The sequence below is a fragment of the Podarcis muralis genome, chromosome 10, assembly GCF_964188315.1.
Source record: "Podarcis muralis chromosome 10, rPodMur119.hap1.1, whole genome shotgun sequence".
In the NCBI taxonomy this organism is placed as follows: domain Eukaryota; kingdom Metazoa; phylum Chordata; class Lepidosauria; order Squamata; family Lacertidae; genus Podarcis; species Podarcis muralis.
The window spans coordinates 36,374,712-36,401,363 of NC_135664.1; the positions used below are offsets into that span (position 1 = coordinate 36,374,712).

The following is a 26,652-nucleotide window of genomic DNA, read 5'->3' on the forward strand; positions in this document are numbered from 1 at the left end:
CTCAGGGCAAATGTTAAGTGACAAATATTAAATAGCTATGTAATAAACTCCTTTAACATTTCAACATTGCTAACACGTTTTCAAGACGATTAATAATAATAGCTGTATTTGCACATCACACTAAACTATAGCTGCAGTTAACCTTTGTCTCCCCCTCCACATTACACATGGCTGGGGAAGATGACTTTGGAAGCTGTTACTTTCAGTTTTCTTTCCTGGCCATTTGCCATGTTTCCCGCATTCTGTACAGAGATTACTTCTAATTATTGTTAGTTTAAACAAGCCAGGCTCAGAAATGAAAATGGCTTTCTTGAAAATGACTGAAGTAAATGTTAAAACATAATTTGCTACAATCCACAATTTGCTATGGATGACATAATTCAAAAATGGATAATTAAAGCCCAAAGTAGAAGCTGCCTAAATTCTCCTCTCAGTAACTTGCAGGGGGGAGGGGGCAGAGAGAACTCTTTAAGCTATGGCTCATGTGATATACAAATGTGGCCAATGTGTTTCAATCTTTGAACATTTGAACATTTCTGAATTAAAGCATCAGAAGTAAAATCCGCAATATCAAAGTAACATCACTTGATACAGTGTAAGGCTAGGTATACTGCATAAATTTCCTTTTCAGTAAGATTTCTCATTTACTGTGTTTTCTTCATTATAAAAATTAAATTAGCACAAGGACACAGAAATTGACTGTGTCCAGGTTTACAAAGGAACATCCTCAGTTCATTCACACGTCTGATAAAATATGGACTCAACCACTGAACATATGCCAACTATTTTAAAAACCGCCACCACCAGGACGTTCAGAACTACTCATCTGCACTTCCATGAATGGGAGCACATGCAGGAGCAAAATTATGTCACAGTCACTGCTGCTTCCCATTCAAACTTTTAAGTCCCCGAGAGGGGAACAGTTATTGCTAGGCATGCAGAACCATCACTCAACCTTCTTATTCGGAGGGAATTTTATAGCTGCTCATTAACAGCTCCAGTAGTGCTTCCCTTCTGATGTAAAGTAATTGTAGAATTTTAGTATGAGAATCCTCACACTCAGAGTTCTGGGTACTACCTAACTCTCTGCATAGTGTGGGAGAGGGGTAATGGAAAAGAACATCAGTGCACTATTCATGTTTTTAAAAAATACCAAGCACCTATTCCATAAAGTGAAATACACATAAAATAAAGATTTTGGCCTTTGGATAAAACAAGACACTTATGAACTGAACATAAAATAAAGAATAGGCTTAGTGGTAGAGCACAATGCTTTGCATGCAGATAATCCCAAATTCAATCTTGGTATCTTCCATTAAATATCCTCAGCTTAAGACTCTGGTAGTCAGAGTAGACAATACCAGGCTAGACAAACCAATGATCTGATTAGTTTGTTCTCACAGTACTGAAAGAGCTCACCATATTTTGTTTCTTTTGAAGTTCTTCTAAATATCCTAAAATGTCTTCATCTGCTACATCAAATGCTGTCTGACCCTGCAGGAGAAATAAGCAACAAAATTAAATTATGGTACCATTAACTTGTCATACAGGGAGGGAGTATGCCACCAAGCTAAGCCCAACACAAAGAATGGGCATGAAGTGTGCGCTTTGGGGGCATGAAGAGAGTGGGGACTGTTTCAACCAAAGGGCCACAAATACAATTAGTTTCAAGGTGATCATTCTATTGGCATGTGTCAAAATTGTTCCTTTTGTGTTTGTCCTGCAAATGACTGTGAATTGGACAATAGTTTCCAAGTCACAGGAAGTAACAGCTCCACATTAGTCCAGTATAAAGTAGACTGTCACTCCTGGTGATTCGGAAAATTTAAATTCCTGTAGACATTCAGGAAGTTAAAGAAGGGGAAATGATTTACTTAAAACACTTTGTTCATGTCCAGACACTGAGTTATAAAGAATTCTCCAAATGAGTAAAGGAATAAGCCAAACATATTAAGAGTTTTCTTGGCTACTGCTTGTTTCTCTTATGTGCGAGAGCCTTAAGAGAAAAGGTTACAGTGAGAAACTTTGAATTTAGATATACCTTTAAGATAGAGATTTTAAATAGAAAGTCGTATGTTGGAAATAGTCCTCACTGAGTTAACTAGAGTGGAATACACTTTCTTTGCCTATCCCATATTTATTTAACCTTCTTGGGAAGAAAGTTATTCTTCTCATTTCTCCTTTATACATCACATTATACTCTAATACAGTACAACTTACTAGGAAGTCTTGCCAGATTTGCACACAATTTTCTTATGCCACACCTCTAGCAATGTTCTGTTGTAGCTTGTCACTCATCTTTCAACTCAATGCCTTACTTCATACATACTGCTAATGGTTGATTGGTTTTATTCAGTGGTGGCATTGCCTCTGCAGAAAGACTTCCACTCACACAAGGACAAGACAAGCGATTTTTGCCAATTCCTCAGCTGATTCCCTCCAAAAAAGCTGTTCTTGAAGATTTGCAACTACTTTATAATAGAAGGGACATGCCAAGCATTGAAATAGCAAGGGGAATTGGTAAAATCTTGGTGTCCCAAGGGGTGAGGGCAGTTTTATGATATAGCTCACAAATCATGAGTTCAAAGGAAAATAATTAGAGCTGCAACTCTTTAGCAAACCTTAGAAGCTTATTTGAGTCCCAGCCTTTAGAGATGTGAAACAGTTCCATTAACAAAATCTACTAGTTGAATAATGTCAAGACTGCTCATAGACAGATAAATCTCCTCAAAACTTAAATGCCACCCTCCCTCTCCCCTGAGTATGACAGCACTGTGATATGAGTGTCTAAGCTTATTGCAAACTTTGTAATCAAGTGTAATGCTTTTCAAAATAAATCTTCATAAAAAGTTTAAGATACAGCTCTTCTCTGTAAATTTGGCTGGAGTAGCAGTTCAGAAATACTTGTTTCCAAATAGGCCCATAGGGTGGGAAAACAAGATATGAGATTTGGCAAGGGGCTGGGGAAGCTTCAACAAAAGGGAGAAGAAACCAGATGGTGCTTATAAGAATGAAAACAAGACAAGACATGCCACCAGAATTCATTCAAAAATCTAGCTCCACTTGAAACCTTCAGCCAACAGATCTTTTACTTTAGCCATTCAGTCCTTATATTCTTCCCTACATTTGTTTTAACACATTTTAACATAAAAATCACTGGGGAAAGATGTGTACTTTGTAATTTAAAATTAGAACTACTCAAGATACAAAAAGGACTTTCTGGAATTATGCAGTTGTTTCCTGAACAGTATGTTCCCCTTAGTGAAGTAAAAATGTGTGTGTTTAATAACTGTACTTAAATGAACTGATTTCTTGCAATTTATTAAGGATTAAAAATTGGTTGCATTCACCCAGGCCTGTCCTTCCAAGCGGAATATATCAGATCACCTGAAGAGGCAAGCTACTACTAAATTTGGAGACATGCTAGGATTTTTATTTATAAGCTAACTAAGATACAGAAAACATCTGGCCATGATAAAGAATGACGTCAGCCATACTGTATTCTCACACTGATACACAATACAGTCAGCAATTATGTAAGGACATTAAGAGCAGCATCATACAAAGCCCTATACAGCTTGGGTCACAAGTGTGTCTCCCAATGTCTCCCATCCTCAGCTTTAAATTCTGTGGAGGGGTGATTGAGAACTGTTTTTGTACATTATGGCTTTAACAGTAAATGCAATGATTCTAATACCCAATAACTCAAATTGTGTACAAACTGCTTTATAATTATAGCTAAACCATGATTTAAACAAGTACTTCAAACAATAGCGAACTAATAAAGTCACTTTTTATTTCATTATTCTTTATAAAGTATTTTTAAATGATCTCACTGCAGCTCAGATGCACATCTGAACTGCCAATGGTCACATTAAGGTAACCCCTTGGTAAAATTCAAACATATTTTATATAACAACTAAAAATAGTTCAAATTTCAAACCAGCATTTTCTTTTCAGACAGCTAGGATCATTATAAATTAGTTTCACTTGTTTCTAAGATGTACAGCTAAGTAACAATAGCAAATACAGAATTCATAACCTACTTTTAATCAATAGATCAATAACAACACATTTTGACAAAGATTATGCAAAAGTCCTACCACTTTGTTGACAGTCTCCATATCGCACAAGTTTTCCACTAATATTCGACATGCTTCTTCTTTACCCCAATGAGCAGCTGCATGAAGTGGTGTCCAGCCATCATAATCTTTAATATTTACATCATAGCCAGCCTGTATTAAAAGCCTGAATAAATTTGATAAATTAAATTAAAAACAGAAAAACAACTGAAATAAAGTGCTATAAAATTTTTGAAAACTGAAGGATTTGCTGGCATTTTCAGAGCACTGAACCATGTGAAGGGTTTAATGAGCATAGAAATTGCATTACATTGGTACCTTGGTTCCCAAACAGCTTTGTTGTTGAACAAATCAGCTCTCGAACACCAGAAACCCGGAGGTAAGTGTTCCGGTTTGCAAACATTTTTTGGAAGCCAAACGCCCAATGCGGCTTCTATGACTTCTGCTTGAGTGCAAGAAGCTTCTGCAGCCAACTGGACGCTGTACCTTGGTTTTTGAACAGTTTTAGGAGTCGAACGGACTCCCAGAACAGATTAAGTTCAAGAACAATGGTACCACTGTATTTTCTCACATGGACCACCATATTGACTAAAAAGGTTGTACACAGAAAGACTTTAAAAAGTCACAATTTTAACATGTAAACCAAGGATCTGCAGAATAGTCTAAACTACAGAAATTTGTAACTACAAAGTGTGAATCTGCATTAGAAATTAACTTACTTTAATACTTCTGTATACCCTTTAGCAGCAGCTACATGGAGTGCTGTGCCACCAGATTTTGCATGCCGAACATCATTTATATGACCACTGTTAAGCCACTGTCTTGCATCTCTAAGCATTATTCGTTCTTCTTCTTTGCGAGCTGCCTCTATATCAACCCCTGAATGGAAAGAAATATTTTCATTTCTAAATATGTACATAAATTCTCATTCAAATGACATAACCACCGACACAAGATATCACAGGAGCCTCGCCCAGCATTATGGAAGCTGACTGCAATAATCAGCCGCCTCTGCTCCACTTAGGAGGGAAAGAGATATGAGGAAGGGCAATGGTACTCCTTCACCCACTGAACCATTTCAATACTGTATTACTTTTCATAAAACAGAATATATAATGCCTTGGCAGAGTCATGGGCTCAAAGTTCAGTGTGGAAACAGGACCAGTAGCCATGCATCAACATACATTTTAATATAGCAGAAAGCTAGCACGGAACTACAACAGGTACTCAAGTTGAGCCACCCAATGATTTCGCAGCATTCCTGGGATGTATGTCGTGTGGAAGAGAGGAAAGTAGGGGCAATGCCAGTCTGTGCCATACACTGCTAGAGGTGGCATTCCCCCAGAAGAGTCAGGGCATCTCATGAGAAAAAGGCCAAGATTTGTTGGATAGTGTCCAGCAAACTGGTTGAGCCAAGACATCCAGCATAAAAGCAAAGCAAAACTGCAGGTCAGAGAGACAAAGGTCATAAAAGGTAGTCTAGATGAGTATGATATTGGCGGGAGAAACAGGTAAAAAAACTTGTGTGGATTAGGACCCGGGAATTCCTTATTTCCATACTCTTTCATTTCCAGAAGATACAGCTATCGTCTTCAGTGTTCTCTAGTTTCCATGGCTAGGCAGCAACTCTGAATGCACTGCCTGTGAAACTAAATCAGAAACTATAACAGTTCTGGTGGCCTACTTTAGGGGGTCTCCCCCACCCCGGAATGGGAATTAGTTCCTTCACCTACAGGAAAACCTCCCGTGTCCAGCTCAGGTTAAGTGGGAGGACAAAATGTATTATAGATTCATTCATATTTAAAATTATCTAATGTTCAACCCTTCCCTTCCATGTAGTGAAAAAAGCATGGCCATGCCAGTTTAAACAGGCAAAAGACACAAGACACAAAGGAATACAAAGGAAAAGTGGGTAGAGAAAAGCAGCAAAGGCACATAATACCTCAAGGACTGTCTTTTCCCATATGAACTAAACTGGGGTTTGCATTTGTCATCCAGGGCCTTTTTCCATTTGCCCCCTTTTCATTAGTGCCCCCTCCCACGTTCTGCAGGGAGGCACATCTGGCAATATCATTATCTATTTTTAGGTGTCAGGAAAGAAACATTTATTTAAAGGCTTTCAGTCCTTAATTTGGAAAGTATTGTGTGTATTTCTGGCTTCTTTATTATCTAGCTTTGTCATGTACATTGGTTTTGGTTTTATACATAGTTTTAATGTTTAGATTATTTTGTAAGTTGCTTCAGGTCACTTTTTATTTTAAAAAAGCAAATAATAAATGCAATACAATGATTATTGTTATTGTTACTATTATTTTCAAGCCACATCCCCCAATCAATTTATGCATGTAAATTGGCATAAGTTAATAAGTAACTCCAAAAATTCATATATCCATTGTGCATTGAGAATCTCATATTTATTTATTTTAATATTTAGCATTGTTTAAGAATACAAGTTTAAGGTACAAAGTACATTCTAAGAATGGTCCACAGATGGCAATATTGCATTTCTAGCTCAGTGTTCAGTTTATTCCTTAAAAAAATGTTATTTGCTCTCTCTCGGGTACACTACAAAACCATTTTACATAAAGATCGGTCGGGGGCGGACTAATTAGCTACCTTTGCTAGTTAATCAGCTGAAACGTTTTAGCTTAATTCTAAAATATATTGCTCAGCATGCATTTTAAAACATTTCAGAATTCTAATTCTCAGCATTTGTTAGCCTGCCAACAAGTATTGCTGTGTCACAAGCTCTGGGCACTTACCAACCTAGCATAATCAATCTTTAATGCTTAAAGATGGAAAGAAGAAAGAGTTTAGTTTAAATTCAGGACACAACCTCAAAATCCTGGACATTTTGCCTATTTTCCTAAATTCCCCCCGGATGCTATTTTCAGCAGTTAAATCCCAGATATGTCCGGGAAATTCCAGACATATGGCAAACCTAAGCTATGCAGTCACTCCTTTAAAAATCCTCTCCAGACCCAGAAGACTGTAATAACCCAGTCATATCACTTTGGGGGCAAGATGCTCAAGCAGGTGGCGGTTGTCTAATGTTAATCTCCATTGCTTGAAACATATTGTCTAGATCCATTTCAATCCTGTTTCAGGTCTGGATTTGGCACTGAGAGCATTAAATTTCCCTGATGTATGACCTCTGTCAAGAGACACAAATGGGGCTTTGATCATTCTCTTTTGGCAGCTTTTGATACCATCAACCAAGGAATCCTTCTGGACAGGAGACTCTGTGATCAGGAGGCATTGCTTCTATTTGTAAAGTCAATTCCAGAAGGCAGCATTGTGGAACTTCTGCTCAACCTCACCATTGCTGCCACCACTGCATCCTTTTAGACATCCATATAAAGTGGCTGGGTGACTTCATCCAAAGATTCCAGCCCACATGTGATATTCCAGTATGTTGCCATTAACATTCTGTCCCATATCAACACAACAGTCTTTATGCAAGCGCACATGCACATACACACTCAGATAGCTTCATTACCAGCCAACTAGTAGTGACCACATCCAGTGCTTGGAATGAACTAGCTCAAAAATCTCTGAACTACACCTGACAGTAATCGGGTGAATTGTGTTCATTTTGAGGTAGAACCTGGACACTCAGCTTTCATTTAAAGAAAACTATCTATCATCCATCTATCTATCTATGGGTTAAACCACAGAGCCTATGGCTTGCCAATCAGAAGGTCGAGGATTCAAATCCCTGCGAAGGGGTGAGCTCCTGTTGTTCGGTCCCTGCTCCTGCCAACCTAGCAGTTCGAAAGCACGAAGTGCAAGTAGATAAATAGGTACTGCTCCGGTGGGAAGGTAAACGGCATTTCCGTGTGCTGCTCTGGTTCGCCAGAAGCGGCTTAGACATGCTGGCCACATGACCTGGAAGCTGCACGCCGACTCCCTTGGCCAATACAGTGGTACCTCGGGTTACATATGCTTCAGGTTACATATGCTTCAGGCTACAGACTCCGCTAACCCAGGAATATTACCTTGAGTTAAGAACTTTGCTTCAGGATGAGAACAGAAATCATGCTCCGGCGGCGCGGCAGCAGCGGGAGGACCCATTAGCTAAAGTGGTGCTTCAGGTTAAGAACAGTTTCAGGTTAAGAACGGACCTCTGGAACAAATTGAGTACTTAACCCGAGGTACCACTGTAAAGCAAGATGAGCACCGCAATCCTAGAGTCATCCACGACTGGACCTAACGGTCAGGGGTCCCTTTACCATATATATATATATACGAAAGCATATATATATATATATATATATATATATATATATATATATATGCAGGTTTTGGTGTCCTCGGGTGTCTTCCCGTGTAAAAGTTGGGGTGTCTAGATGCTGCACCCCCCCGCAATCCCTACACAGATCTGGCTGGCACAGGCCACAAAACCACAGCTCGCCCCTATACACGAAGCCAAGCCAGAGCACAACTAAGTGCAGTACAGCCATCTTCTCAGAAAAACTCTTCACAAAGTTCAAGAGGTCAAGACACAAAGGCCTTAGCAACTAATCCACACCTAATGACCCACCTAAGTGGTACTCAGGATATCACTCAAGAAATCACTCAAGATATCCCTCAAGTAATTAAGGAACAAAAGAAGAAAAGGCACACTAGCCTGGGAACTTCCTCTCTGCCCAGAACATTGGAGGCCACACCTCCTCAACAGTATTTATAGGAACTCAAACACTGAGATCCTGCTCTGTTCCAGTAACAAGAAGCCGAAAGCACCAGCCTGAAGATGACGAGTGAGACCTCGTCGAAACGTCGCCTAGACACCCCAACTTTTACACGGGAAGACACCCGAGGACACCAAAACCTGCATTCCTGTACCCGTGAAAATCTACGAAAGCAAATATATATATATATATATATATATATATATATATATATATATATACACACACACACACACACACACACACACACACACACTTAAAAGGCAAATGTGGAGGCAAGGCTCCAAGGCTTATTAGGCAGATGCTGCTGTTGCCAATGACAATTACTCAGTTACATCACTGTTGCTAAGCAATCAGAAGAAAAGAATGTGAAGCATTTCCTGTATCTTTCCTACTGAAGAGATTTACTCTCTTCCAATGGGAGCAGCTTGCAGCAAGAAGCACAGGTACAGAAGCAAAGCAAATGATGCCTTGTGCATGGCTGTGTTGCTGACACAAATGAAACAAGTTAAGCCTCTTCTACAACTAAAATACAATTACATGCAAAGCTTTACCTGTGGCTATTCTGGCACACATCCTTTTCTTTCTTTTTCTTTTTTTTACTTTTGGACCCTACACTCCAACACAGCTTCTATGTATATTGCCCAAAAATGATTTTTTAAACTTGGTTTTCAGGCTATGTGCATATATACATATTGCCTTTTCATTCTGCTTCATGAATATAACCAAGATGGCTGTTGCCTACAAATGTTCATTCCAATGAACTAACACATGCTCAAGGTACTGCAGCATTCTCAATCTTTTAACATGTTTTATGGGCAACCATAGCTACAGTAAAACCTTTCATCTGGCTATTTTGAGGTCCAAACAACACTAACCCAATTCTGTCTCTAAAGACCCCATTGAGGTCCTGCATTGCTTAGTATTAATAACCTTTGTAAGTTTAAATGCATCCCACAAGCCTACTAATTCTATTTTATATCTATGATCATATAAATGCTGGCTTTTCCTTTAAAAGGTCCTCATCTTTGCATTTCAGAGATCTTATTTTTATTTGTTTATTTTATTATATGGTTATCTGCAGAAATGGCATAATAAGTGACCAATCTCCAAGAAGGGGCCGCTGTGTTACCATGCCTTGAGGTGACTATTCCTTGAGGTTGCTGTTCACTGCGTAGACCACTGCGTTCTATTCTACCAGGCCTATTCTGTTCTACCAGGCCTACCAGGGAATCAATATTACACACCCACACACAGTGGTCTACTGATATTTGTTTTAATTTTATTTTTGCTTTTAACTTGTTTTTAACTTTTTATTATTTTATTGTTTGCCTATACATTTCTGATACAGTGGTATACAAATATTTTTAAATAAATAAAAATAAGTCCTTCTTTCTTTGGTGATCATTCGTAGCTGTGTAAGATCGTCCTCCATGAACACGGTCTTATCAGTGTGTCTGTAAGTGACTGTGGAGGCCAGTTCTGGATCCACACGCCCTTGCACAGTGGAAACATAGGTTTTCGGACGGGAGTTGATCATGGTGAGGATTTGCCAAATGTGTCTTCCTCTTAGCTCATTTCTCCCTTTCGTATGGAGTTTGTACTTCTTCAAAGTCCATGGTAAAGGCTATTCTCCAATTAGAGTGCTCGCAGTATAGTATAGACAGACATAGCTGCTCTGTCTGTCAAGGATCAGGACTATTGCTATACAGTGTTACCTCTAGATACGAACGGGATCTGTTCAGGAGCCCCATTCGCATCCAGAGGTAAACGTATCTAGCAACGGCACGTTTGCACACGCACGTGTCGCTTTTCGCCACTTCTGCGCATGACATCATTTTGAGCGTCTGCGCATGTGCAAGCGGCGAAACCAGGAAGTAACGCTCTCCATTACTTCCGGGTTGCCGCAGAGCACAACTTGAACGCGCTCAACTCGAAGCGTATTTAACCCGAGGTATGACTGTACTATTTATATTTAGATACATATTCAATGCTCTTATAGAAAAAGGGACCCACTAGGAACCCTTTTCTATCTTTCTACTGATGTTAAGTCTTAATGAGCTTGATATTTGTAGATAGTCTGCAGAAAAACCCACCCACAGTGAATCAAAATGTTTCACTTAAAACAGATGCACGTATTAAGGCAGGTCACCGGGAGAAGGGATTTGGCAGTTATCTCCCCAAGAACAATCAGCAATTATTTATTGCGTAAGATGCTTTTAATAGCTTCAACAGTAAATGCTATATGTGCTATTGTTAATGCCACATGCATGTACAGAGGTACCTCGGTTTTTGAGCACCTCAGAAGCCAAACATTTCAGAAGCTGAATACCGAAAACCTGGAAATAAATGCTTCTATTTTTGAACACGCCTCGGAAGTTGAACAGCTTCTGTTGCGTTTTTTTCAATTTTCTCCGTTGAACTTGCAGCCAGCCCTTTGCACCTTGGTTTTCAAACGTTTCGGAAGTCAAACGGTCTTCCGGAACAGATTACGTTTGAGAACCGAGGTACCACTGTACTCTGTTACTTAAATTCCCCGGATTTAACAGTGCATATATTTAAACATAGGGCCTTACAACCTGAAGCACAGTCTCAGCCCAGAACTCATCAACAAAAGTGCAGGGACATCCATTTATTAACTCTGATATCTCTGTTTAAGCACACTTGCTGACCAGCAGCGTTATAAAAGCAAAATGTGTACACACACAAACATCTGGACTAACTTTAGAAATCTAAAGGTGTACCTCACTTCCCATCCCTGTCTTGATTACAGAAGACTTCATTTTGCCTCCCTTAGTGGTCCAGCCATGAGAGAGCATGCATAGAATTCTTAAACCTGCTCTTCTTGGCATTAGAAGCTCTCTGCTCAATTATCTATGTGTCTTCTCAACACAAACCTGAATGATTTATCAAAACATGTCAAGTCAATTCTCCCACTTTCAAATCAGAAGGACATATTTCTACTCCTAATAATTATTCAGAAGCTACCAACAGCTGACTGGCAAAAAAGATTTGAGTAGTAATATTATCTTCAAGGGAGAAAAGATCAGAACTAAATATTACCTAATAGTTGATCACCTTATTCCACTGAAAAAATGATTAAATATATAGGTTTGACTCCTAGGATAGGCTAAAACAATTAAGTTTATGCCAGGAAAGCTTACTGTCTCTTCACCTATGCAGCCAACTGCACCTCCCCACAAAAGCCTCTCCAGAGAGCAGAGGGGTGCTGAACCATTTGGGATAGGGTGGGAATTTTAATTCCATTAGCTTTGTTAAGTCAACTTATCTTAGAATTCAAGTCACAAGATTCATTCTCACAGTAAGGTTTTATACAACCATAGCCAAAATATTGTATAGGCAAGTGGCTGATAACATTATGATGCCTATTTTTAAAAATGAACTATAACTAATAATTCTGTTCTCTTTAAGATTTGAATTGTCTTCATCCTTAAAGCAATCACTAAGGCTACAAATTAGGTAAGGTAAAGGTAAAGGACTCATGGATGGTTAAGTCCAGTCACATTCGTCTATGGGGTGAGCCAGATCTCACGGAAACACCATTTACCTTCCCACAACAGCAGTACCTATTTATCTACTTGTGCTTGTATGCTTTTGAACTGCTAGGTTGTCAGGAGCTGGGACAAAGCAACAGGAGCTCACCCCGTCAAACTGCCAACCTTACGATCAGCAAGCTCAAGAAGTTCGGTGGTTTAGACCAGAGCACCACCTTTACTAGACATTAGATAAGACATGGGACCTTACACAAGACATGCAACCTTACATTACTATAGTTCTGTATCTAGTCTAGAATAAATGACTAAACAACAACAACAACAAAACAAATATTTAATAAGTATGTTTGCTTCAGACATGAATCTCAGAAAGCTTGCAGAAAGCTTTAAGCTTTAAACTAGTATTGGCACAAAACAAATATTTACTTTTACTTTTATCAAACATGAAAGACAAAAGCCCTATGAATAGTCCTTTCATGATATATTTTACAAAACAAAGGATTCTGATTTAGAACAGCAGTAGGCAATTTGAAATACTACGCATGACTCCCCCCCCCCCAATGCATTAACCACTGAAAAATATTGTCTGGATTTTCTTGCACTGGAGCCACACTTGCATGTTAAGAAGCAAATGTTTTGACTATTTTATCAGCCTAGTTGAAAATGGGTGTTTCTATCATGCTCATTTTGGGAAACACATTTTTGTTAGATTCAGTTCTTTTTCAGATGTAAACTCAAACCTAATCAACACACTTAAATAAATGGCAAGCCCTATAAAAATACATTGTCAACACATATTTTATTGAAAGTTCCATTCAATTTTCCAGAGACATAATTCTTCCTATTTCTACAGTGTATTTTCTTACATAACCAGGGGCTCTTAAATTTGTATTCTGAATTAATTATAGTTATATGGCATTTTTTAATTGCATATGGTCAATCCGATACAACATTTTGGTTTTAATACAGATTCTTTTTATGTTTAAATTTTTTTATGTAGTAAACCTTTAAAATTACCTTGCCGATTCACTTCATTTTGAAGCAACTCTTCCATTGCCTCTTCTTCAGCAATATCTAATGGAGTGTCCCCTTCACTATTTACAGCTCCTACATGTGCTCCTTGACTAATTAAATATCTGAAACAGAAGAAATAGCTTGTTGTTAATATGAAAGCACACCTTTTGATACAAGTACTAAATACATTTTAGTGAACAAGCTACGTAAATATAAACCAAAGCCTCACACACACTAAAGCGATGATCTCTGATAGCACCACCTTCCTTACATTTTTGAAAAATAATTTTCAAATTACTTTTCCTAATGTGCTGTCAATCATACAAGTTCTTAATATTTTCTTTAAAAAACAACAGCTCTCCAAGTGCTTAGTTTCTAACAATAAGCTCCACATCAATTTTTGAATTATTTCAGTTGGATACACTACAGTGGTACCTCGGTTTAAGAACAGTCCGGTTTAAGAACAATTTAGTTTACAAACTCTGCAAAACCAGAAGTAGTGCCTTGGTTTGAGAACTTTACCTTGGTCCAAGAACAGAATCTGAACGGTGGAAGGGCCTCATTGGGAAAGTGTGCCTCAGTTTAAGAATGGTTTTGGTTTAAGAACGGACTTCCGGAATGGATTAAGTTTGTAAACCGAGGTACCACTGTACTTGAGTTGATCTACTTGGCATTTTCTGCTGCTGCCCCATATTATGGAATGCCCTTCATTCTGCTATACATGAAGCAGCAACCACCAGTTGTTTCAGCTATCTTGTAAAGACTTATTTGTTTGGGCTCCCTCCAACCCAAAAGAACAGAACCTGTTTTATGTATATGAATCTTCTTCCCATTTGTTTTTATATGCTTTTATGCTGCTGCTTTACTGGTTTTAAGATGCATTTTATATATTAAGAGAATTTCATAAGATTAAGTGATTTTCCTCTTGCTGCCAGAAGGCCTTTTAACAGGACATGCCAAGAATGGAATCTGGTACCCTCTGCATGCAAATCAAGTGCTATATACCCTTCTCAACAATAAAAACTTAGACCAAGATCAAGTGCTGCGAAGAGCTATGGCATCACAGTGTAATGTAGAAATGTCTTCTTGGGCCAGATGGAAGAAAAGATATGTGATCATGTGATGAATAACAAACTAGACACTGAAGGGGGATGGGGTAAAGAGAGAAATAAAAAAAGCCGTCTCAGCAGTAGAAAATTGCCTTCAAAGCAGAGACAACTAGTTTGGAACACACCTCTTCACAGCAAAAGCAGCTCTTTAGTAATTAGCCTGTAATTTGTTGAAGTTGTATGCAGTTTTGTTTGCTCAGTTTCATGGCATTAGAATTACTTACACTGCTAATGCCAACTTCAGAACTAAGAGTAGAGAACAATCTACAATGAATTATTTCTGTGATGCTGTAAAACTGAGTAAACAGAACACATATATATATGTAAGCAGAATGAAGGTAAACAAGTGAGCAATGGCACTATGCCAAAATTTTCAAATGGCAGCTATATCCTCCCTTTCTAAATGAATCTAGAAGTGAATGATACTCTAATTTCTTTTTTATACCTACAGCCCAACTCACCTTAGAAACAAAGATGCCATTACTGAGCCACATACAGGGGGGCTAATATGACCCCCTCACATGTTGACAAATGTAGGATGTGGGATCAACACCTATTCACGCATCAATTTTATTTTCTTTAGTTTTTTTCAAGGAAATACAAATGTATAGAGACAGACAAACATGCAAGTGTCTGGGGGAATAATAGTTTTTCACTTGAAAGATGGGGGTTGTGGTACAGTAAATAGTCAAACCATCTATTACAACAGAAAAAAAGAATGCAAAAGGTGCTGCATTGACCCCAATTCATCCAGAGAGTAAAATAAATGAATCTGTGTCCTGTTTCAAGATCCTCTCTAAAGAGTAGTAAGAGAGATCTTTTATCTCTGATCTTAGCACTAAGCACCAAAGCACTGAGCTTGGAGATGAATCCCCCTGTCCGCTCTTTTATGAACATTGCCTTTTAAACTTTGAACAGATCCTTGAGTGTTAGAGTGGGAAGAACTTGAATGGTGATGGAGAGGGTGGAAGGGAGGGCTGTCTGACGGCATGTCTGGTTAGCAGACATTGTGTGTGCTAAATGTGTGTGTGGCAGGTACATATGTGATTATATGCCACACCAATCAATCTTTATTGCAGTCAAAGACCAGACAGCAAGCACTAACCACACCCACCATGGGCATGTGGTCACCAGACAGGTGGGAGACCATCACTGTGGCCCGGGGGGAGGCGATTAGTCAACCCTGCCTTAGATGCCATTGCTTAAAGATCAGATAAGCACCATTTCAAGAAGTTAACCTTAAGGAATTATACATTTCAAGTAATCTTCCCTCTCCAGGAGCAAGCCATACATGACATGGGGTTTCTCAAAGTTCCTTGAAACATCAGCACACCACCTATGTCAGAAGTTAAACACAACAGAAGTATGTAGACTAAAATAACTATTAGGCAAAACATTCCCCCTGTAATGTCATCTCAGGGCCTTTCTGACTATAAGATCTATGATTTTTATTTTTATTTCGCTGACTATACTAAATTAAACTTTGAATATATTAAAACAGTAAGTACTCAGTTTGGTATATTAAAATTAAATCTAATAATGAAAGATCTGCCCTAATATTGTTTTTGCCATTGGCATCCTTTCGTTGTTACTAAGGAACTTAAGAAATTGAAAAAATTCCTTGGAGAACACAATTACTGGAAGGAATCAGCTTGATTCCCTGTCTATGTATATAAAAGAAAATAGCAACTTTTGTAAAATCTTCCTGGAGGTAATCCATAGTCACTGCAGACATCTAGGTTACCGTATTTTTCGCTCTATAAGACGCACCTAGTTCTAGAGGAGAACAAGGGGGGGAAAGTTCTCTCCCTCCCTGCGCAGCGCCCCTTCAGCGAAGCGTCAGGAGAAGCGGAGCCCCTTCCATTTCTCCTCCCGCTTTGCTGAAGGGGCGCTGCGCAGAGAGGGAATGCTGCACAGCGGCTCTCCAGCGAAGCAGAACCAGGAGAGCAAGAGGGGCCAGTGCACACCAATCCCTCTTGCTCTCCTGGCTTCCTGGCATTCGCTCCATAAGACGCACACACATTTCCCCTTACTTTTTAGGAGGGGGAAAGCGCGTCTTATAGAGCGAAAAATATGGTATTTAAAAGTCTGTCATTATAGGAACCTGTGGTGTATCCACATTTAGAATACTATTTAAAGTTGAGGCTATTCTGTTTCCAGAATACTATCAGAACTGGAAGTACTACAAAAATTATTTACTATCTTTAAACTGAGGCTTCGTCATCTACATAAAATAACCTAAGTTGATAAATTATAAACATTGTGGAGACTAAAGTCCTCATGACAATTTTAAAAAATTCACTGTGATATGAATAAAAGGTTTCTGTTATGACTGATCCTAAAAGTCTTCACAGATTGTCATAACTGATTTCATCTTGTTTCTCTCAGCATCTCTTCTGTCAGCTTCATGTTAAGATGGCAGGTCATGAAATACATCAAGAGTCTGAGACAGCATATAATAAGCTTAGACAAGGGGAAGCCTTCCAGATGCCTTGGACTGCAATTCCCATCACTCCCAGTCAGCACAGTCAATGCTAAGGGACATTGGGAATTTTAGTCCAAAACGTCTGAAGACACTACATTGGCTCATCCTGGTTTAGACATATAAATGGAATATAAAGTCTATCAGAAGCTTGTTAATTTTAAGTAATATATAGAAAATTCATGTCCTGAGGCAATACCTATGAATTATAGACATTGGTGATAAAAACAAGCAGGAGGGAGTGGCTACTTCCATGAGGTATGGCTTTTGAGATAATAATAATAATAATAATAATAATAATAATAATAATAATAATTAATAATAATAATTTTATTTATACCACACCCATCTGGCTGGGTTTCCTCAGCCACTCTAGGTGGTTCCCAGCAGAATAGTAAAAACACACACAAAAAATTTAAAAACTTCCCTAAACAGATGTCTTCCAAAAGTCAGATAGTTGTTTATTTCCTTAACATCTGAAGGGAGGGCGCTACTACCAAGGAGGCGCTGTGCCTTCTAAATTCTCCGCAGAATATTCTCCACAAACTGTAAATTCTAATTTAAGAACCAGTTTTATAATCCACATTTAACAAATCTAGTAAATAATAAGTCAATCTGTGATATTGCCAGTGTAAGTAATAAATAATTATTTTTTTGATCAAGTTCCATTACTGGGCTTTGTATCATTCACCATTGGCACTTCTGAAATGTGAACTACAGAAAACATTTTTTGTTTTGTTTTAAAAATGCCATTCATTTAATCTGATGAACATTTGAATTCATATGTATTTCAACTATATGTAATAGCCTTTTTTTCTATTTTGGTGTGACCTTATTCCTAGCAATTCTATACCCTTGGCCATACAGAAAATAGCTATAATGCTTTATACACTTAAAGTACCTAGACCTATACAATTATGTGTAACGGCATATGAGGTGACCTTGATTTAAACAGATGACATTTCTATATTTTTATTTAATGCCAGTAACTGGTTTTTGCAGTGCCATTCAATAGTACAAGGTGCCATTTACCAGAGATTGACATTGTGGAGACGAAGATGGTGACTTATCCTCTTAAGAGGTTTGAGGAGTCAATATAAATTTATAATCATTTGAGACTTGTTACTTAAAGCCTAGGACGCAGGTGGCGCTGTGGTCTAAACCACAGAACCTAGGGCTTGCCGATCAGAAGGTCGACAGTTCGAATACCCGCGACGGGGTGAGCTCCCGTTGCTCGGTCCCAGCTCCTGCCCAACTCACAGTTCGAAAGCACGTCAAAGTGCAATTAGATAAATAGGTACCACTCTGGCGGGAAGGTAAACAGTGTTTCCGTGCGCTGCTCTGGTTCGCCAGAAGCGGCTTAGTCATGCAGGTCACATGACCCGGAAGCTGTACGCTGGTTCTCTCGGCCAGTAAAGCGAGATGAGCGTGGCAACCCCAGAGTCGTTTGCGACTGGACCTAACGGTCAGAGGTCCCTTTACCTTTAATTAAAGCCTATTTTTAAAATAAATTTATTTCTTGTGACAATTTATGAGTTATAATTTAAATATGTTGTGTGTTTTCTTACTTGTCTAAGCAGATAGTAATTTGCATTTCTGATGTTATGTAACTTGTCATTACTGATTATTTGTGTTTTATTTTCTGGAAAAAATAGCATTTATTTTAAACATATAAATTTTATTAGTGTTGCACTGAAAATACTGTACCATGTAGATATGCTTACTAAAGAATGTACTCTTGTAGCAGACCTGAGTCTTTTTTGTATTCCTTTTACTTTAAAAGCTACATTTCATACATACACAACATAATTAGAATTCAAATTGATGGTAAATATATGGTTGGTGACAGGCTTAGTGATTAACGTGAGTCATTCACACTGAATTTTCAATTTCAAGTTTGGTGCAAAAATCAAAGACTGGTATGAATTCACTGCATTGCCCCATTGAATTAAAGTATCTGTACAGGTTTACCCATGAATAAACATGTATATTAACTAATTATATCATTTTCAATGCATTAAAATGAATATTCTCCTATTTTAAATGAAAATTCTCTAATATTCTCATTAATCGAGAATATTCTTAAGAATTTAACATCACTAGTCAGAAGTCCCATTTTGTTCAGTAGGTCTAATTTCCAATATGTATGCCTAAGATTGCTGGCTTCGTTACATGCACAGAGAGCCAAAATGCCTCACTTGTATGCTGATAAAGTTCAGCAGATGGTTCTCTTAAAAACAGTTTAAATCATTGTTACATTGATGTGCACTAAGAAAATGCAAGTAGGAGCAGCAACAAATTGTTGCAGCAACTGTTAAACTTAACACAGGCTTTAAAATAAGGGAAAATAAAAATTGGAATAGGGAATGCTAGAAGTAGAAGTCATATATTTATGTATTTAAATCCATTCTTTTCAAAGAAAAGCATACTGTACAAAGCTAAACTATCATCATCTATGGAGATCACTCGTAGCCGAGTAAGTTTGTCTTCCATGAACACAGTCTTAAGAACCACAGTGATTTCCTAATATTAAATGAGTAACAAGGTAAAAACAACAACCAGAAAATGCAATCTTATGAATACCTTGAGTGATCCAGTATTCTATAGTGTCATCCTATTCAAAAAATATTCAGTGTGGGAGGCATCTCAAAGTATGTTCTTAGATGTTATGCTCATTTCAACCTATTTAACATCTGAGACACAAGCAAATTAATCCATTGATAGTGTCCATTTTTTTATTGACCTTAAGAAGCCACTGAATTAAAAAGCGAAGTACAGGAAAAGGAAGTGACTATTAAAACAAGGAATGATGGTCAGACTGTCATCACCACTACCATAACAAACTATGGCTGCCAATCCCCTAGACTTTTGTTTCCCAGCCAATACTTAATCATGGAGTATCTATGATAGTCCGCCCCATCAGGTCACTAGCATCAGCAGCACCAGAAACTGAGGCCCAGAATATCTGTTCAGCACATATCCAATACAAGCTGTTTTTCAACATTAGAAGAAGTATGGTTTCTCAATTCATATGTATGCAAAGCAAATACAGCACTAAATAACATCTGTTTCAGGAATGTCATACCTCCTTTCATGAGCTGAATACCAAACTGGAAATAGAACTATGAAGGAAAGCACAAACAGAATATGACACTAGGCTAGTTACTTTCTTAATTTTACCTACAGGAGAAAAAACATCCCATAAAAGACAGAACAAGACCAAAGTAAGTACTGTGGTACCTCTGGTTACGAACTTCATTTGTTCCGGAGGTCCGTTCTTAAGCTGAAACCATTCTTATCCTGAGGTGCGCTTTTGCTAATGGGGCCTCCTGCTGTGCGCACACCTCTAGCACGTGATTTCCATTCACATCCTGGGGCAAAGTTCGCAACCAGGAGCAGCTACTTCCGGGTTAGCAGAGCTCGTAACCTGAAGCGTTCGTAACCAGAAGTGTTCGTAACAAGAGGTACCACTGTAGTTATACTATACCAAAGCAAGAGGAAAACCTGTCTGAAGTTGAGGATTTCTGCTCCATTCCCCACTAAATAAACTACAAATCTAACTGGTTTGCACGTCATCTAAGCAGAACAGCAAACTGAGCTTTTCTCTATGAACTGTCTTCATTGAGTCAAACTGCTAGTCCAACAGTACGGACTAGCAGTCAGGGTAAGAAGCAGACACGCAGTAGTTAGTTTAAAACAAAAACAAAAATCCTCCTTTAGGGGGAAAAAACCAGGCCTTTTCCTGCAATCTTTCTGTCAAGGGCTTCTAAAGCAACAGGCATAAAACAATACAAAAAGGAAACCTTAACATAATTTGAAAAGATGAAAACAGGATGGTTCCAGTATATGCAAAGATCACTAATTTCCTTCCAAAGAACAAGAGTGTCCCCAAATAATTACATCTTCCAGATAAGAATGAGGTTTCAAAGTCCACATTCCTCTCGCCAACCTTTCAAAAACAAAACAGTAAGTTGCCTGCAGTGGGACTAGAGATTCCTAGAATTGCCCTTCTTAACTTAAGAACTCAGATGGTTATTCTCTGAGTTACCTCTAGAACAGCTCCAGAAGCAGCACAACCCCAGAATTTAAGGAAAGTATGCAGAACTGAACAAAATGGTCTCTTCCCATGGACTTACAAATAAAGTTTCTAACAGTCAACTGTGCCGTCTAGTCATACTAAATGTCAAAATTATATACACCTTCAAAGCAGTTTCAATGTGAATGAAATTAAGTATTAGAACTTATGAAGGTCAATTAAAACATTAAATTGTTTATTTTAACTTTAACAGTGCAATGCTATGCATGTTTACTTATATGAGAAAGAGAACACATGGTCTGCATGGAGAGGATCCTATACAGAGAAGATCTGGCATCTCAGATTGAAAGAATCAGGTAACAGGTGATAGAATCTCTGCCTAAGAGTCAAAGTAGGCATAGATGGATAAATACAGTCTGATTTAGTCGTTTGCGACTGAACTTAATTGTCAGAGGTCCTTTACCTTTACCTTTTCAGCTTCTTATAAATCTGTGGTTAAATAGCCTTTGATTGCTTTTTTTCCTTGCTAATTTTAACCACCACTACCCCACAAATGTATTTATTAAAAGCTGAAGTATTAAGTTGCTGTTGGCATCCATCTGTCTTGGGAGACAATGGAAGTGGGTACCATTGGGGTAAAGTCAAACCATTGGAGAGTTGCAGCGCCAACTGTGGCTGTAGATACCAATACGGGAGAGACATGTTTTATGGGGCAGATGAAGGCATCCAGTTGTGCTGCTGCAGATTCATGACGTTTATTCTCTCTGCGCTCCTCCCAGCAGTCATTCCTCCTCTGGTCACTGCTATGGATGCATGACCTGACTGCCTGTTTCCAGGCACTGTGGTCATCAGCAAGGAATTCCCACATGGCAGGGATGCGGGTGGCGCTGTGGGTTAAACCACAGAGCCTAGGACTTGCCGATTAGAAGGTCGGCAGTTCAAATCCCCGCGACGGGGTGAGCTCCTGTTGCTTGGTCCCCACCCCTGCCCACCTAGAAGTTTGAAAGCACATCAAAGTGCAAGTAGATAAATAGGTACCGTTCCGGTGGGAAAAGGTAAACGGCGTTTCCGTGTGCTGCTCTGGTTCGCCAGAAGCGGCTTAGTCATGCTGGCCACATGACCCGGAAGCTGTACGCCTGCTCTCTTGGCCAATAAAGCGAGATGAGAGCCGAAACCCCAGAGTCGGTCACGACCGGAGCTAATGGTCAGGGGTCCCTTTACCTTTTACCTAAGGCTAATGTTGTCAGCCTTCATGTCATGTTTGCAGACATCTTTATAATGCAGAGTTGGCCTGTCAACAGACCTGGTGCCTAAAGGCAGCTCCTTGAAAGCATAATCAAAAATCAATTTCAGGTTTGTAGCTTGCAGGAGCCACAAAGCAACTCCCTCCCTCCACCTGACACCATTATCCAAGCATATACTGATTCAAAACCAAGAAGCAAATATTGTTCTTCTGGCCACAGAGCACAACTTCAGGTACTTTCTCCCCATGTAGCTTCACTCTCATCTTAAGCAAAAAAAAGTAGCTTTACCTGGTGAAAGGCAGATCTATGCCCACATGATCCAAACAAAGCATTGAGAGTGACCACAGGAAGCAGGTGGAGACTGACCACACCTCTTCAAGGTAACAATAACTATTATCATTTTAATTACAAACCCAGCGGAAGGAGAAGATAGTCCTAAGCAGGTTTTGTCTCTCCGAGCCAAAGAAATAGTGTGACCAACTATTCAGTTTGGCAGAACTCGATAATGCAAAGGATATGAAACATCAGTTGTGATTGAAGTATCAATTAGAAGTTCTTGCCTTGAGTCTCACGTGTCTTACAAGTTGTCAACTTTTTACAAATAGTCAAGCCAAGTCCAGCACGTCACAAAAATAATCATAATCAAATCAGCTGTTCGCTTCTATCACAATGCATATCAAACTTTCAGTATTAGGGTACCTAGGGAGCACTGTTCAAAATCCCCCAGGCACTAGGCACGTTTTGCGACTGATGCGAGTCAACTTGCAACCAAGGGAAGATATCATGTCATCAGGTTTGGAGACTGACATCTCCACCATTTGGCTGGCGTGCAGGAACTTTTTCTGCTGCTGTGCATGCCCCCACGTTCCCCAGTATCAAAAGATATTGTTGAGTACCAGCCAGCTTGTCAATTTGTAGTGATCTCTTGTCGCTGTCTGGTTTGCTTTATTTGATGTTTTATTGCTTTATTTGATGCTTTTTTTCTTTAAAATATAAAGCAGTACAGAAATGAAATTAATAATTACAGTAATAATGATGATGATATAAATTTCATATAAATGGCAACCCAGGTTTAAGGTGCCATTTGGTGACTAGCTTATGTATCTGAGTGAATCATAGGCATTTTATAGCACAGTGATATCTTAGCTATACCATGCTGTATACCAGATGGCAGTCCTGACTGTCCAATCTAGTCATGAGTGAAGCATATCTCCTACAACACCAAGGTCTTAAAACAGCTCCAGACTGCATAACCAACAGTCAGGGATGATGTGAGCAACATCTGGAGGGCCACAGATTCTCCATCCCTGTCTTAAAAGAAAACTAACTAGCCTATTATGTTTAGAAACATGAAGAAAACAAAAATTATTAACTTCAACCAAGAATGAAGCTAGACCACACAGTATAGATCAGATGGCCAGGTTCACAAAAACTTTTGTCAAGCATTGAGAAAATGTGGGCACTCTAGCAATAAATGATGTTTAACAGATCTGGGAATGCTGCAAGACAACCACGCAAGAGTCACCCTACCCCAAAAAGGTATGGATGAGTATGGACCCTGTGTCTTAATCCTTAGCCAAGCCAGGAAAACTTACTGCTTACAACTCCTAACATAGGCATTCAACCGTGAGTAAATTATTTGTTTTAGATCAGGACTGCAAGAAGGGACTCCAAGGGTCATCTTGTCCAGCCCCCTGCAATGCATCAAAATTAAGCCCCATGTAGACAGTGACCTAGTTTTAAGGCTACTAATGTCTGAATCACAGTGGCCAACCCAAGAATGGCCACACTTGTCTGATCAGATAAAAGTTTATAGAAAGAGCTCCCAGCTGCAGAAACCACTTGGGCCCCAAGTGATAAAGATGGACTCAGACGCATCTCCAGGCTGTGAACCTGTTCCATGAGAAAGGGCTCAACCTCTTCCAGAACAGACATTTTGCTACAGGATTCAAACTCATTATCCTGGTCTTCATCCAGCCCACTAACTGCAGCCAGGCCCTGGTCCAAGGCTTCTACAGCCTCACCCAATTTAGATGCAAAAGAAAGCAGGTTCAATTGTGATCAGCATGCTGAAGGCATCCTGCTTCTAAACTCCTAATGCCTGCTTTTAATGGTTTCAGAGAGATCCCAAAAAGCTTTGGTATCATTTAGATCCCTAAAAACTTTAGGGATAAAATGTGCCCTTGCGGGACACCATAACAAAAACACCATGGGGCCAATGAGCTGTTTCTCAGTGTAACTCTCTGAACTTGGGACTGCAGAATCAGAACTATTGTAGTAAAGTGCCTCCAATGCCTATATCACAGAGTTGGTCCAGGAGGATACTATGGACAATGGCATCAAAAGCCACAGAGGAATAGGGGTGGGAGATAACACCTGCAGTCCCTGTGTTGTGCCCGCAACAAAGGATATCCATTAAGGCCACTAAGATTGATTCATTCCCATCACCAAGAAAGAACCCAGATCAAGAAAATGAGAAACCTCCAGGAATGTCTGCAGCTGCTGTGCCCCTACTTTCTTCAGCACACTCCCTAAAAAGCATTAACAACATTCTGAGCCTGCTCAGTCACATCCTCTTTACCAGTTTTTGTTTGGCAAGCAATTACTTCTTTCATCTTCAACAAGACTGTTTAGGAGGGTGTGCTCTGGATGAAATGCCTATTACCTTCACACTTGAAAAGTGGAACATTTATGTACAACTGTTCTGCAAACATAAAAATGTATTTTTATGACACACAGAGAGAGAGAGAGACTCAAAAGTAGTAATATGCTTGTATTTCCTGATTATAATTCTTATTGATATATAGTAAGTTATTAATGGATTATATATGTACACATACAGACACGTATGTGTAATACATAAAGGAGTATGAATGTGTGTGTACTGATGTACAGCCTAAGTACTGCTTATTCAATGGAATTACACACATTTATTCTACTATAACAGGCAAGGTGTCTTTAAATCTTAGCAACACCATGGGCAAATAACTATTGAAACTTCAGTCCCACACATGAGAGGAAGAACAAATGAGATACGAAAACCATATACAATATACCTACTCATGTACCCCTTAAAAAGTAGTTTCAGCTGCCACATGAAAAAATTACTGAAATTTACAGCTGCTAAAATGCCATTCTAGTTTATATGTTAGCTCAAACAGAATTCTGACACATACTGCAGAGTCAGAAAGAATACAGCTAGTACTGCTTCCTTTTAAGGACAAACAGGATCCTACGTTACTATATGCAATGCAAGAGGTGTCAATGTATAGCCTGGACAGGTTTAGGTTTCTCAAGCTCAGAGTTCTTCCTCATAAGGGCACTCAATACATCAAATTGAAAGGTTAAAGATTGTGGAGAGCTATCCTTAAAAGCTACAGCCACCCTATTTGTAAACTTCCCAGAAAATTCTATCAACATCCCAAGATAAGACAAGACAAACTTTAACTAAATGCAGCACTTGTTCTTTAACACTAGATATAATTAAGTATCAACAAAAGGTCTGGTGCTCCAGTGTTGACTATTTCACAGAGAAACAAAAAACACAGGCTTCAAATCAAGTATCAAGCGCTCATTTCTAGAATATATGTTCAGATATATGGCTTTGTTACAAGATGATTAACAAATGTAGACTGCTGCAAATTTCAAATTCACCTTTCAACGTAATTTTATTATGAGTGAGGGAACTGCATTTTTCTTCTTGTCATAAAGAACCCAGTTCTCATCTCATAAAATATGGAATACATTGCTCAAAGTATCCTGTCGTTAAACAGCTTCTTAGCAACGGTTGCATCATAAGTCTACTAAACATCAAGGTAAGTTATGTTAAATATTGGGGAAAAATCCTTACTCTGCTATATCAAGATATCCACAGGAAGCAGCCGCATGTAGAGGTATCCAGCCTTCATTATCAGGTTGATTAATATTGGCTCCATTTTCCACCAGAAATTTCACCATATCTACATTATCATCTATGCAAGCCTATAAACAGAAGAAAAAAGTGTTAAGGTGGTTTTAACAATTGGCCAAAAGTCATTCTGTGACAATAGATCTAACCGCAAACAGCCCATTCCACAACCAAACAGGCAGCAATAAGCCATTATCCCACATAAAGCTCATGTTCACATGATTCGTGTTACACGAATTAGCCCATCATTTTCTTTTATTTATTCTGCATAAATATAAGAATCTCTATTGCCATTTCGAGTTCACTATAGCCACCTGCAACATGTTCCTTCCATTCATGACAAAATGTTCTTCTTATACGTGGTTGTTTGGTATATTTCTTCTCTGCCAGCTCACTGCCAGCCTTAGAAGGATAGAAGAGAATGCAGAGAGCATGTCCCTACTTTGTGATATATACAGAACTGTGAGGTTGTATGTCTTATCTGCCATAAGCTAGCCTAATACTCTTCACTTTTTGACAGTGTGAGGAACAAAACAGACCCTGCAGAGTTTCTAAAACAAAGATGTAGAAGA

At 38.9% G+C, this 26,652-nt stretch overlaps 1 protein-coding gene across 6 annotated transcripts in view; it reads right to left on the minus strand.

The window, feature by feature from the left end:
• The window catches only part of PPP1R12A (protein phosphatase 1 regulatory subunit 12A), a 90,343-nt gene that overhangs the window by 36,797 nt on the left and 26,894 nt on the right, over positions 1-26,652 (minus strand). For all 6 annotated transcript variants that reach the window (XM_077934756.1, XM_077934754.1, XM_077934753.1 and 3 more), the window contains exons 2-6: positions 26,024-26,154; positions 13,306-13,424; positions 4,802-4,961; positions 4,104-4,248; positions 1,420-1,494 (exon numbers count right to left, since the gene is read on the minus strand). In XM_077934756.1, the coding sequence (XP_077790882.1) occupies positions 1,420-1,494; positions 4,104-4,248; positions 4,802-4,961; positions 13,306-13,424; positions 26,024-26,154 (630 nt within the window). The remainder of the gene's footprint in view (positions 1-1,419; positions 1,495-4,103; positions 4,249-4,801; positions 4,962-13,305; positions 13,425-26,023; positions 26,155-26,652) is intronic.